Source organism: Anolis sagrei, chromosome 4 (assembly GCF_037176765.1).
Source record: "Anolis sagrei isolate rAnoSag1 chromosome 4, rAnoSag1.mat, whole genome shotgun sequence".
Taxonomy (NCBI): domain Eukaryota; kingdom Metazoa; phylum Chordata; class Lepidosauria; order Squamata; family Dactyloidae; genus Anolis; species Anolis sagrei.
The window spans coordinates 205,435,803-205,449,036 of NC_090024.1; the positions used below are offsets into that span (position 1 = coordinate 205,435,803).

The following is a 13,234-nucleotide window of genomic DNA, read 5'->3' on the forward strand; positions in this document are numbered from 1 at the left end:
TCCTAGTCTGGTCTGAAAATGCTCATTCTTAAATATTTTCCAGCTGAAAAGTCCCATTGAACTACCCGGAGTATTAATGCAGTTCGACACCACTTTTACTGCCAAGGTTCAATGCTCTGGAATTATTGAAATTTAGTTTTAAAAGGGCCTCACCAAACTACAGATCCTGGGATACCTTACATTGAGTCATGGCAGTTCCAGTTTGCACAAAATAAAATACAGCTTGATATATTTTTTTTCATAATTCTCTGGCTTGCTATTTCCATTTCCATTATTGTACCCTTAAATATACAAAGTTGCACAGAAGTACGTCTCATCCACATGACTGGTGCAGAAGACCAATGTAATTGTTTGTTTGCTCATTAGAGTGACTTTTGCAGGGTATTGGCAGCAATTTTGTTCCATGGCAGACTGTTCCTGATGTAACAATGCAGTATGTATTGTCTGCAACTCTTTCATAAGATCTTTGTGGACACTGGAACGGCAGGAACTACTAATTACAGAAACAGCCTAAAGTTTTCTGCTGGCACTGTCAGTAATATATGTGGTTCTGTTCCCAGCAACTTGTTTTCAGAATTATGAAGAATTCTTTAAATCTCAAAAATGTGCAGACGCTTACCAAAAGAAACCCACTCCATTTATACTTTTTCACAAAACCTATTTTTAGCACACATGACCTTGAGAAGCTGGACGAACTTGATTCACTGAGTTTGGTCAAGCTGCTGCAGGAATGAATTTGAGTCATATTGGTCTTGTGAAAGTGCCTTTGAAATACAAAAGGAACACATTTATTTATCTATTAATACTTTACCTTCACCTGGAAAATTATGACATTTGCATAATGAATGACTGCTTTAGGGTTGAAGCTTTAGGGTTGCAGACACCATTCTAGGACTAAACTTAGTGAGGTTTTTTTTTAGTACATTTACTTAGTCATGCACTTTCTCATATGCATCTTCATTTCATACTACCCTCCTAATACAGATTGAGTATCTGTTATCTAAAATGCATGTGACCAGTAGTAATTTAGATTTATTTATTTATTTGGATTTTGAAATGTCTATATTTGCATACATGTGCATAATGAGATACTTTGGAAATGGAATCCAAGTCTGAACATGCAAGTCATTTAGGTCTCATTTACATCTTATACACATAGTCTGAAGGTAATTGTACAATTTTTAAAAATAATTTGTGCATGGCACAAAGCTTGTGTATATGAAGCCATCAGAAATCAAAAGTGTCATTATCCCAGCCATCCATGTAGATGATTTGAGGTTGTGAAATACTTTGGATTTTGGAATTCTGGATAATGGATGCTCAACCTGTACTGTTTGAATAAGCTAAGATACAACCTGCATAAAATGATTTGGAAATGGATTAGCAGTTCACAGTCGGCAGCAATTCGATGCCATAACAATTATCAAAATACAGTTAAAACAATTATTAAGATAATTTAACATTTAAAATGAAACAATGTCTATAAAACAGAATCCTTGGCATAGCCTTACTAAAATCATTGTCCAATTACATAGTTGGAACTGGACAATGCTTGACAATAAGGAGACACCAATGACGTTGTTTTATTGTTGTTGTGATTTATGTAATTTTAATGTTTTAAATTGTATTATGATACTATGTATACTGTTTTGTTGGAAACTGCCTTTAGTCGCTGATAGGCTGAGAAAGGCGGTATACAAATACAGTAAATAAATAAATAGGTTGTTCCATATATTCGTTTTCATCTAATTATGCTCAAGTAGTAAAAGCTTGCTCGAAGAGCCAGGTCTTAACCATTTTGTGGAATGTTAGAAGGGAGGGAGCCAATCTTATATCCCTGGAATGGGCGTTCTATAGCGAAGGGACCACTACTGAGAAGGCCCTGTCTCTCGTCTCCACCAAACGCATCTGCGAGAAAGGCGGGATCGAGAGCAGGGCCTCCCCAGATGATCTTAAAGTCCTAGATGGTATTAAAACCTATGGGAATGAGCTCTAATGGATAACTAGGCCAAACAAATCTCAGTTTATAGACACTGAAATTAGCAATACAAGTTATATCTAATTGTTATAGACATATAGATCACATCACCTGGAACAGGAACAACAAACAGTCTCCTGAAATGCACAGTAATCTAGTGAAGGAAGTCTGATTAGGATATGAGGGCAATGGGTAAAGAATCTAAAATACTAAGTACTACATGGCATTATTAAATGGTTACTCTGTGTTTCAATCTTACATCTTGTTTTAGTTCCTGGACCTGTGCGGAATGTGGTCTTGAGCCATGACAGTCCTTCAGTGCTACTGGCATCCTGGAGTGAAGCGACCGGTGGAAAGGATGCTTACCAATTAGTTCTCTACCATATAAAATCCCAGACAGCTGTCAAGAATGTAACCATCCCCAAAAGTGCCACCACTTACCGCTTTGAGAAGCTTCTAAATGGCAGTGAATATGCCCTACAGATCACTACACTTGCTGGACCTTACAAAGCAAGCACCATTGCTCGGCATTGGACAGGTATTTGGAAACTGGCACTGTCGCCCAAGGAGTTAGTTAGGGAGTAAAATCAAGTTTGTGGAGGAGAAACTGTCTCTAGAGATGAATCAGCTAGAGCTCTATTCTTGTCATTGCAAACTTGAAAAGTAGCAAGTTCAGGAGGAATAAAATGCACAGAGACTGATCTGCCAAGTTTAGCATTAAATCATAATTTCTATGCAGCTTGTGAGACAGGCATGCAAGTATCTACTCTGATGTACACAGAGGATAACTGGGGTTTAAGCAATTAAGCAGGAAAATCAGTTTCTCTCTGTTCCTTTAGGCCAGGAATGGGCAACTGTGGCTCTGAAAATGTTTTTTGGCAGTGGGAGGCTGATGGGATTTGTAGACCAAAAACAGCTGGGTGCAATTGTGTATAATGGATGCGACCTGGGAGTGGTCTGTGCCAAGTGTAGGCAAGAAGGGAGTACATTGTCTCCTCTCAGAAATCTGTGAAAGCAGCTGCTGGGCAGGGGTGGCTACTGTCCTTGGCCTTTATTCCTTTATTTACACCTGACGTTACATTCACTGCAGAGGACTTCCATTGTTACCACTAGGAAACAAGGTGGGGTGTGGATGAAGGGTGATGGTACGTACTTTCTCTTCGCCTCCTCTTCATTGGTTTTTCTTGCATGAAGTGCTGTTTTTACTCTCTCTCTTTACACTTGACACAGCTCAGCCATCCTACTATGAGACTTCCTCATTGTCCTCTCTCTGTGGAGGTTGTGAGCAGCAGTTCTCAACAGACAGAGGTCTTTGTTAGTCTTTTATAGGCCAGGTCAGGCTTAACATAATAGCACTGGTGCTGCCAAGGGGGAAACAGAGGTGTTGGCAACAGAACCCTGATTTCTCTATTCTCTTCTCTCCCTCTCCCTCTCCCTGGGAACCCTGTTGTATTATTTTGGCTCAGAAGGCAAAGGGGTCCATGCATATCCCCATCTCTCCACTCTGTGTATCAAATATGCTATTCATGTCACTATCTGGGTGGTCACAGTTGCTCATTCTTGCTTTTGGCTATTGTAGGATATACCACCTAACATCCCCCCCCCCCAAAAAAAAACAACCCCTGTATCCATGAGATGTCATCAAATGTATGTGCCTTTGCATGTTTACATCCTGGATAGCTTGTAAAGCAATTAAGAGTTCTTTTCCAAATTCCCTTTTATTGGGATTTAGTTTTCTAATTGTTTCCACAGAGAAGAGAGAAAGGATTCCGCTTCTCTGGGTAATTACTCCCTTGTGTTGAGGAATGACCCATCTCAAACTTCCTTTGTCCCAACAGCTCCAGTTGTGCCTGAAGCATTGGTATTCCAGAACAGTGGCTCCAGCTCAAATTTGACTGCCTCATGGTCCAATGCAGGTGGAGCAGAATGGCTCCATTTCACTCTCCAGAACCTCCATACCATGACGGAGAGTACTACAGTTTCAGTAAAGAGGGGCCTAACAAACTATACTTTTCAACACCTGAAGCCAGGTAGCCCCTATCGACTGGAGGTCAGCGCCACAGCTGGACCTTACCGGGTTGAGGGGTCCAAGGTTACGGCTTATACCTGTAAGTATGACAGCACAGTAGTGCTCACAATGCTTCCATTTTCACATTTTACATTAAGCCTACCATATTATCACACCGTTTCTTTAATTTCTCCCTCCTGCTAAAATATTGGGTGGCTTGTGGCACCAGCATCCCTGAAAAACAGGATAATCTCCATTGGTAATCCCTGGCCAGGCCCGTAGCCAGGATTTCATTTCGGGGGGGGGGGCTGATTTTTTTCAGGGGGGTTTCGGGGGCGCTGAGTTTCGGGGGGGGGGGCTGAGTCTGAGTGAAAGAGGGTCTAGCCTAGCAAACCTTTTGTGTCATTATCCCAATACCCCCTCCATGCATATGGGATATATTGAGTATGGTGATCAGATCATGATATGAATAAACATAACAGTTTAAATAATGCACCAGGAAGGCCTTTTCGCGGACCACCATGAGAATTTTTTTTTGGGGGGGGCTGAAGCCCCTCAAGCCCCCCCCCCCCCCGGCTACATGCCTGTCCCTGGCCCAGCATTTGAGAAATGCTACTACAAAGTATACATGATATTAAATAAAGCCATATCTGTCAGATCCCTCCTAACAAGCTGAAATATGAGCAAAATGTATCTTTTGGTAAAACTGCATCTATTTGGTTTCTAGCTGTTATATGCCTAGTGTCCTTCATAAGGAACTTCATGTCTCGAGCTCTGTATGTGAAAAAGAATATCTAGTGCAGCTTCCCAAATTGTGTGCTGTGTCACATTAGTGTGTCAGCTATAATTTGTAGGTATATCATGTAAATGTAACGAGAAACTGCTGAGTCTATGTGAAATGAGCAAGGCAATGTAAATAATACTCTCCACAGCCCATTCCCAGGATTTTTTTTGTCTAAACTGTACTTGATTACTGGTTAGCATGAATATGTATTAGATATGACCCTCCAAGTGTGACTATGTTGCAACTTCTAGTGGTGAGGGATGAAGGGCATTGCAGTCCAAACACACCTGGAGGACCATACTCGCTCCCCCATCCCCACTATAGGATACTGGGATACAAATGCACTTTTAATTAAAAATAACTACAAATATGTTACACTACTTCAATGGCAAACTGTATTCTAAGTGTATATGTGTGCATGCAGGCATGCCTTCAAGTTGCCCATTAATCTATGGCAATCCCATGAATTTAATAGGGTTTTCTTAGGCAAGGAAAACTCAAGAGGTGGTTTTGCATTTCACTTCTAAGAAATTTTACCTGGAGTACCTGGTATTCTTTGTTGGTCTCCTGTACAAGGATTGGTCTGACTTAGCTTTCCAATTTAGATGGGTTGTGAGACTTTAGAGTATTAGTTACCATACCTTCCTTCATATAAAATTTAAAATGTGTTTCCTAATGATTGGATATACATTGAAAAATTGGCAGACAAAACCTAGTTTCAGAAGAGGGAAAAACTTGTATATGGAGAACTAAATGCCTTTCAGATTGCTGGAAGTGAATAATTAAACTTTGGATTCCAACCAATCAGCTGTTTATCATCTTGCTTTCTCAGCATTAGCATTTCCAATCTTTAAACCTCTTCAAGACCCACTGTTGTTCCAAGAAATGAGAAAGAGAACAGTTAGGAAATCCGAGCAGTTGAGATTTGAGGAAGCCATCAGATTGATTGGCTATTTTTAAAGAACCTGATTAAAATAAATTGATTATCTACATGTAGTAAGAGAGACAAACAATCTGCTCAGAGACTTACATTTCTGGCCAATGCATTCAGTGTTGATCCCTCTTTTCTGCTTTCCATAGATCCTATGAAGCCAACTAACCTAAGTTTGAATAGCTATGGCAAAAGTAACACTTTAAAGGCATCATGGAATTCATCAGTTGGAGAAAGAGAATTCTATTTGGTTCTTCTGCAAGAAGGTGAAAGCAGTGTATCCATCAGAAATATGTCAGTTGGAGGCAACACTACACAACTTACCTTCCATAACTTGAGTCCTGGGAGCCTCTATACTCTTTGGGTGACAGCTGTTGCTGGACCATATAAAGTATCTGCAAAGAGCATCTCTGCATGGACATGTAAGCAATGTCTCAACACTTTGGTCTTCCCGATGGGTAGAGAAGGAACAGATATTTAAATGATAGGCAGGAAAGACATACATGTTTCCTTGGAGAAGAAGATACACCATCTCTTCAGTACAAAATAAGTTGCTTTCTTTGTTGTTGCCTGAAGGCTTAGGTGAAGATGTTCCTTCTATCATACAACCAACTTTAATATATAGGATTTGGAGAATGACTTCAAAGAACAGCTTTGAAGTTTCAGTCATTCTTCAAAGAATAGCTTAAATGGAGTTTCGGTCATTTAATTTTAGTCCACAGTAAATCCCCTGGTCTCCAGTAGACAATTAGATTTTTCTGCATGGTAGGGTGTTGAACTGGATGGCATTTGTGATTTCTTCCAAGTCTATGATTCTAGATTAAGGTAGAGACTGGAGCATCAACATGATCATGGAAGCTAGGGCTATCTATGGCTACCAGTTAGGAAGGCTATGCATCACTTCCAATGTCAGAGAAAAAAGTATGCTTCTCTATATCTGTTGTTGCAAATCATGAAGCTGAGGATGCAGTTGTATTTGGGACTTCTTCGTTACCTTCCTAGAGGAAATTGACTGCTACATTCTACTTCCCCAAAGATCTTGAAATATATTATTCCAGTTCTCTCATGCAGGATTCTGCATTTATGTTTGTGCTTCTCTCTTTCAGACCATCAAGGGGAAGCTTAACATTTTAAAGTAGTATCCATCTGCTTCTTGTCTACAGGCAAGACATGACTAGGGCTGACTATATGGCAGGATTGTACCTCACAGAGACCCCATTTTTTTTCAAGTGCAACCACAGTGGCATCTGGGACAATCCTGTCATCGGAGAAAATAACACAATTACCACAGGCACCAGAAGCTGAAGGACAGGGAGTAGACCAATGTATAAATGTGACGTCATCTGCCCTGTGTCTCTTATGTTAATAGTCAGGTGCAGAAGAAAACAGTCATGACCAGTATTAAGTAAAAATTCATCAGCTAGTTTCACCGCTTTTGTATATGTACTATGAGTTACCATCTTGTCCTTAGCCACATATACCCATATGTCTTAGAGGCATTCCAGTGGGTATATGAAAGGACCAGGTGCTTTTTTGAAAAAAAATGTGACCATCAAAACATCAATTTATCCAATTGAAGTGGATATAAGCAGGATGTGAAGCAAAAAGGAGTAGCTTGTGAATCATTCTAGCTGAAATATGTCCTTCAAAGCAATTCTTACTAATTTGAAATTCTGGGTTCAGGAAGTACTTTCATTTCTTAGCCAAACTTGACGTAAAATTTACTAACCTAATTAAAGTTACTGCTCAACAACAGTTTTAGACAAAGAAAAGAAAAGGGTCAAATATAACCTTGCAACTGGGAAGGCAACCAGAAAATGTAACTGAAGATGATAGCATACTCTTCAAACATCTAAAACTCCACTTGATGGTCTGATTTTGTTATACACTTCCTGTCACCCATAACCAACATAACCAGTGATGAAGTTGTCTTAAAACAACACAGAACTGTGTATCCCTTATCTAAAGGATGGTTTAAAAGATGTTATGAGATTTGGATGGATGATAAACAACAGAATACTGTCATCCATGGACCAGAGAGATAAAATAGGAGAATGCTAACCTGTCTACTGCAATGTCAATAGACAGTTTCTGAATGTAGGAAGCACACATTCAACTGAGTCATGAAGACATTTAGCTTGGCGAGGAGCAGTTGTGCATTTTACTAATCATTGACTCTGCATTTAGTAATCTTCCCATTTTGAATAGTCACATTGATTAATTAATATATAAAAACATGTTAAGCCAGCCCTGCTGCATTTAGATATCCTTCTGTTTATTCTAGTGACAATGTCCCTGATTTCTGCAACCCCCCCCCCCATTCTACTCTTTGCACCACTGATTAGGTGATTCCTTTTGGATCCAAAAGGTGCATTTTAGATGTGGACATTACTTTGCATAAAAATGTCTACAAATACCTTCAATCTCTTCCTTTCAGATCCTTTGCCTCTAAAGCACCTGAGCCTCAGCAACAAAGGTAAAAGCACAAAATCTCTGCAAGCTTCTTGGCAAATCCCACCTGGAGAGAGAGGCCGCTATATAGGAACTGTCATGGAGACCAAATCTCAGTTGGAGGTCACAAATGTCACTGTGGAAATGAGCAAACAGAGAACAAACATCACCTTTGAAGGGCTGCTTCCTGGACGTCAGTACACTCTGAAGATGGTGGGAGTAGCCGGACCACATCAATCCCTTGTTCAGACGGTTAGCAACTGGACGTGTGAGTATGCTATTCTCAGGAGAAATAATGGAAAGTTTCCCTGAGTCACTTTTGCTGAATATTTGTACCTTGGGGTGAAGGCATTCTGGATTACAAAGCATGTACAGCCCCAAAGCCCCCCAGACTCCAATGACTCTACTTCCAGCAGAGTTTTTATAGTATAGTTTTAGGGTAAAAATAGAAGATTTAACAATTGTGAAGAAAATAGCATTTCACAGGTGTTTCTTTTTTTTATTACCTAGATGCAGGACCAGCAACAGCTGGTGACACTCGCTCTTAGAAGAGAGACCCCATGGGCCATCCAGTCCAACCCTCTTACATACAGGAAAAGCACAATCAAACTAAAAGCTTCAAAGGAAGGCGCTTCCAACCACAGAGAGTTCCACAGTTAAACAGTTGATATAGTCAGGAAGCTCCTCTCAACCTTCTCTTCTGCAGGCTAAAGATAATAATAATAATAATAATAATAATAATAATAATAATAATAATAATAATACGGTAGATATATCTCATTTGCTGTGCTATAATCATCATCATCATCATCATCATCCACTAGCCACTTCTTCCCAGGATGAAGTGGAACCATTGGTGAGCGCCCTTTGGGTTCGGTCACTTAACCAATTACAGATCCACCTAATAGTACCATTGCCTAGGCCACATTTGACTAGTTGTCAAAGGCCTTACTGAAATCCAGGTACGCCACATCCACGGCATTCCCTGCATCTACCAAGCTTGTAACTCTATCGAAAAAAGAGATAAGATTAGTCTGGCATGACTTGTTTTTGAGGAAATCCATGTTAACTTTTAGTAATGACAACATCACTTTCTAAGTGATTGCAGACTGCCTCCTTAATGATCTGCTCCAGAATCTTTCTTGGTATTGATGTCAGACTTACTGAATGGTAATTGTTTTAGTCCTCTAGACCTCTCCAGTTCCGCAAGAATTCTCAAAGATTATTGCCAGTGGTTCTGAAATGTCTTCTGCTAGTTCCTTCAGTACTTTTGGATGTAGTTTATCTGGCCCTGGATAGTTGAATTCATTTAGAGTAGCCAGGTATTCCTGGGCTATTTCTTTACTTATTTGTCTGTTCCATATAGTTCAGGTTGACCCCAGTCTCCTTTTGGGAGAAGACTGAGGAAAAGAAAGTATTGAGCAGCTCTGCCTGTTAGCATTTCACCACCTCTGCGCAGAGGCCCTACCATTTCCTTTTTCTTCCTCTTTCTACTGACATAACCAAAGAAACCCTTCTTATTGGTTTTAAACTATCTGGCATGCAATTTTGATTCCTTGGTTGCACTCCAGTTTTTTAATCTCATGTAAATGTTAATTACCAGTAGGAATTCTCCAGTTTCCCAACATTGCCATTTTTTCTTCTTAAAATACCTCCCATTCATGAGAAGACCTGCAAAAACCTTTATGTTCCATCTCTCTTCCCCTGCTGTTTCTGTCCAGATGTCACCAACCACACAGTGAGAAATCTGTTTCCTTTCAGACCCATTGGTTCCTTCAGGTGTGACATTGGTCAGTAGCAGATGGTCCTCCAGACTTTTTGCCTCTTGGGAAATACCCCCAGGTGACAGAGACCAGTTCTTCCTGCGTTTCTACAGCCAGGAGCATCCATTGCTGCAAAGGAATGTTACCATTGGATCAGGCAAGCAGAATTTCACATTTGAGGACCTTCTTCCTGGCACCCAGTACTTTCTGGAGGTTTCAGCATTGGCAGGACCATACCGAGCCTCATCTCAGGTTGTCTCTGCATGGACATGTGAGTATTCAAAACTGTATCTGAAAGGTGTAAAGGCATCAGGAATGAGACTTCCCTAATTTGCCACACTCAAGAATAGGTACAATGACATACATGTCACTTTTCAGTTTCATGGGGATGTGGAATGATACCTTTCTTCAATCGACCTGCTATGTAAAGATCATTTTTTATTCCCACGCAGCTGAAAAGTGTACCTGTACTAATAATCCTGACAGTTGCCATGATCTGGCTGCACTGAGTTGCTACTGAATTTTCTAAGCAATCAGTAGTATAGACAATGTACTTAAGCTAATCTGAATGATCTTACCTTCTTCATTTTGCTATTGTCGCTTTATGCTGGACAGCTTCAATTACTAATTGATTATTTTTAAATATTCTTTTGATATTGAGGTTTGCCCTGAAGTTCCGATGGATCTTATGGCAATAATTAAAATTAAATGAAAGTTGAATATGTTCAGAATCAGTTACCTGGCATCATCATAGTGGTTTTTGATTATAGACTCTTCCTCTATCAACAGGGCAGCATATATCTCCACTACTGATAATGCTGTTCTAATGCTTCATGAATGTTTAGTTAATGTATGTTTGCTGTTCTGTTTTCCTAACTTGCATTAGCAATCTTTATATGGTCATATGAAGATATATACATAATGTCTAGACAGGATTCTGCAAATGTTAGGCATACTGTTCACCTGTAAATTCTACAATTTAATATTTTAGCAAATAAGCAGTACTTGTATATCCACCCTTGAGAATATTTTTCTGTGCTGGAATTGGATGTAGTTCTAGCCCTCTCCAAGATTTGTTTTGGTTTCAAACACTGGCACAACCTATTGCTGTAAGATCAGTTTATTGATAAATAATGTAGTAGGTAGAAAGCCAGCATGGTGTAGTGCTTTGAGTGTTGGGCAATGACTTTGGAGACCAGGGTTTGAGTTCCTGCTTAGCCATTAAAGCCTACTAGGTGATCTTGGCCAAGTTTCAGCTCCAGAAAACCCAGTTATAGAATTGCCTTAGGTCACCATAAGACAGGAATGAAACACAACAACAATAAAGGTAGGATATGGTAGAGAAGTTTTTTAGTACCTATCCTGATGTTGTCTAGCATCTCCTCACATGTAATGGAAGAATTATTTTTTGTACAAAATTCATGATTGATTTGTATAAACAAAAGAACACTTTCTGCACTGAAAATAATATTTCTGCATTGGGAATATTTTGCTTGCTTCTGCATTATGTAACTTTTTGGAGTCCAGCATTTAACAGCCTCACCAAGTTGGTGCAGAGCAGTCCAAGGGCCCATATACATTAGACAGCAATTGAACTGAATTGTTGGCTAAGGATAGCCTGAGCGCCAGTTATTTAGGACCCCAGTTCCCCAGTTACATCATGTTCTGTATAGGAAATGCCCCTTTTGTACAGAAAATACTATTTATTCTTTGTACAGAAATCATCTCCTATTACAGAATTTTCTGTGCAGGAAGCAGTTTTCTGGAGCTGGAACAAAATTAACCAATACTATCATTGATTTTAAAAGTTGGGCATACAAAAGAATCTCAAGACATGTGCCATACCTATTCTGCACCTCCCCCCACTTTCCACATTTTCAGTCTTTGCACAGACAATAGTTGAATTTGGGCGTTAAGCAACTATTTCTACCCAGGTCACTTGGGCTGGGGTGAACCTCCCAGGGTAAGTCAATGGAAGTTGGACCCCTAAGGATTATATAGCACAAAACAAAGAAGGAAAATCAAGATGTGCAAGATGTGCAGTTCTTCCTAGCTATAAGAACTGTGTAAGTAGTTTAGTAGCAGAAAAGTCACCATTCCAATCCAGCCTCACACTTCTAAATTAATGTGAAGTATGCAACAAAATCACCAACACAAATTGACCCTTACTTTACTACATGACAGCTAATAAAATTGCCATGATACTAACTGATTTCTTTCTAGGTAAGTACTCAAATCATTGTAATTTTAAAAGGCAAATTTCAACCCAAGCAGTAAATAGTACTGTAAACTTCAAATGCTTTTGTTAAAACAACTGATTTGGGCTTCACTTAGTGTACTTCTTCTGTAACCAAGTTTTCATTCCACTGCAGATCCTCTGTCTCTGTCTAATGTAAGTGTGAAATGTGGTCAGAGCCCCCAACAGCTGACTGTGAGCTGGATGGAATCAGGGAGAGGACGGGAATACTGGGTACAACTCTATTCAGAGGAATCCCTGTCCATTATCCAAAATGTGTCAGTGCCACATGGGACGACCCAGGTGACTTTGGATAACCTTGTGCCAGGAACCCGGTACCGTGTTGAGATTGTCTCCAGAGCTGGACCTCATTACATATCATCTCAAACGGCGATTGGATACACAGGTACAATCTAGGCATTATGCAATCTAAGATGCACTTGTCAGTTTGGGATTACACATTTTGCTAAATGGACTGGGACCACCTTTCAGTTTTTACTTGCCTGCTAGAAAGGGCAGAGTCTGGGAAAAATAATTTGAAATTGTAAATGTTCCACATGTATCTTTTTAACTATGCTTATGACATTTGAGTCTAATGATGACCAGAAATGGAGAAAAGTATAATTGTGCTTTTATAAGTAGCTACATGTCTACAAGATAATAGGTGGTTAAGGTTCCTTTCAAGCTTTACTTAACTCTCACAAACAACTTTGCCTTTTTTAATCTTAGTCATGTAGCCAGTTGCAGCAGTCTCCATCTTTCTTACTCTTCCTATAAGTAATCTTCTAGAAAATGGTGCATTTATTATTAAATCCAAACACCAGCTGCAGCTTCAATGCCAGAACATAGAAACATTACTTTTGGACTACAGTGCTCATAACTCCCAATCATCAGAGCCAGTAACTGTGGCCATTTGTCAGGCTTACTGAGGGCTATTGTAGATTGTGTGGACTAGGTCTTTCTTAAGACCTGTACAAGTCTATGATTCTTAGCAGCATCACTTTTTAATGTCAGGTTGAATTTTGTTTTTGTTTTGTTTTTTGGGGGTTGTTGTTTTTCTTTTGCTCATTTCTGGGTTTTTTT

General features: G+C 39.7%; 1 protein-coding gene across 3 annotated transcripts in view; it reads left to right on the top strand.

The window, feature by feature from the left end:
* Positions 1 to 13,234, top strand: part of LOC132773310 (receptor-type tyrosine-protein phosphatase V-like) — a 76,996-nt gene that overhangs the window by 23,337 nt on the left and 40,425 nt on the right. For all 3 annotated transcript variants that reach the window (XM_060772492.2, XM_060772490.2, XM_060772491.2), the window contains exons 5-10: positions 2,250 to 2,516; positions 3,817 to 4,086; positions 5,851 to 6,123; positions 8,139 to 8,420; positions 9,914 to 10,186; positions 12,288 to 12,557. In XM_060772492.2, coding sequence (XP_060628475.2) covers positions 2,250 to 2,516; positions 3,817 to 4,086; positions 5,851 to 6,123; positions 8,139 to 8,420; positions 9,914 to 10,186; positions 12,288 to 12,557 — 1,635 coding nt within the window. The remainder of the gene's footprint in view (positions 1 to 2,249; positions 2,517 to 3,816; positions 4,087 to 5,850; positions 6,124 to 8,138; positions 8,421 to 9,913; positions 10,187 to 12,287; positions 12,558 to 13,234) is intronic.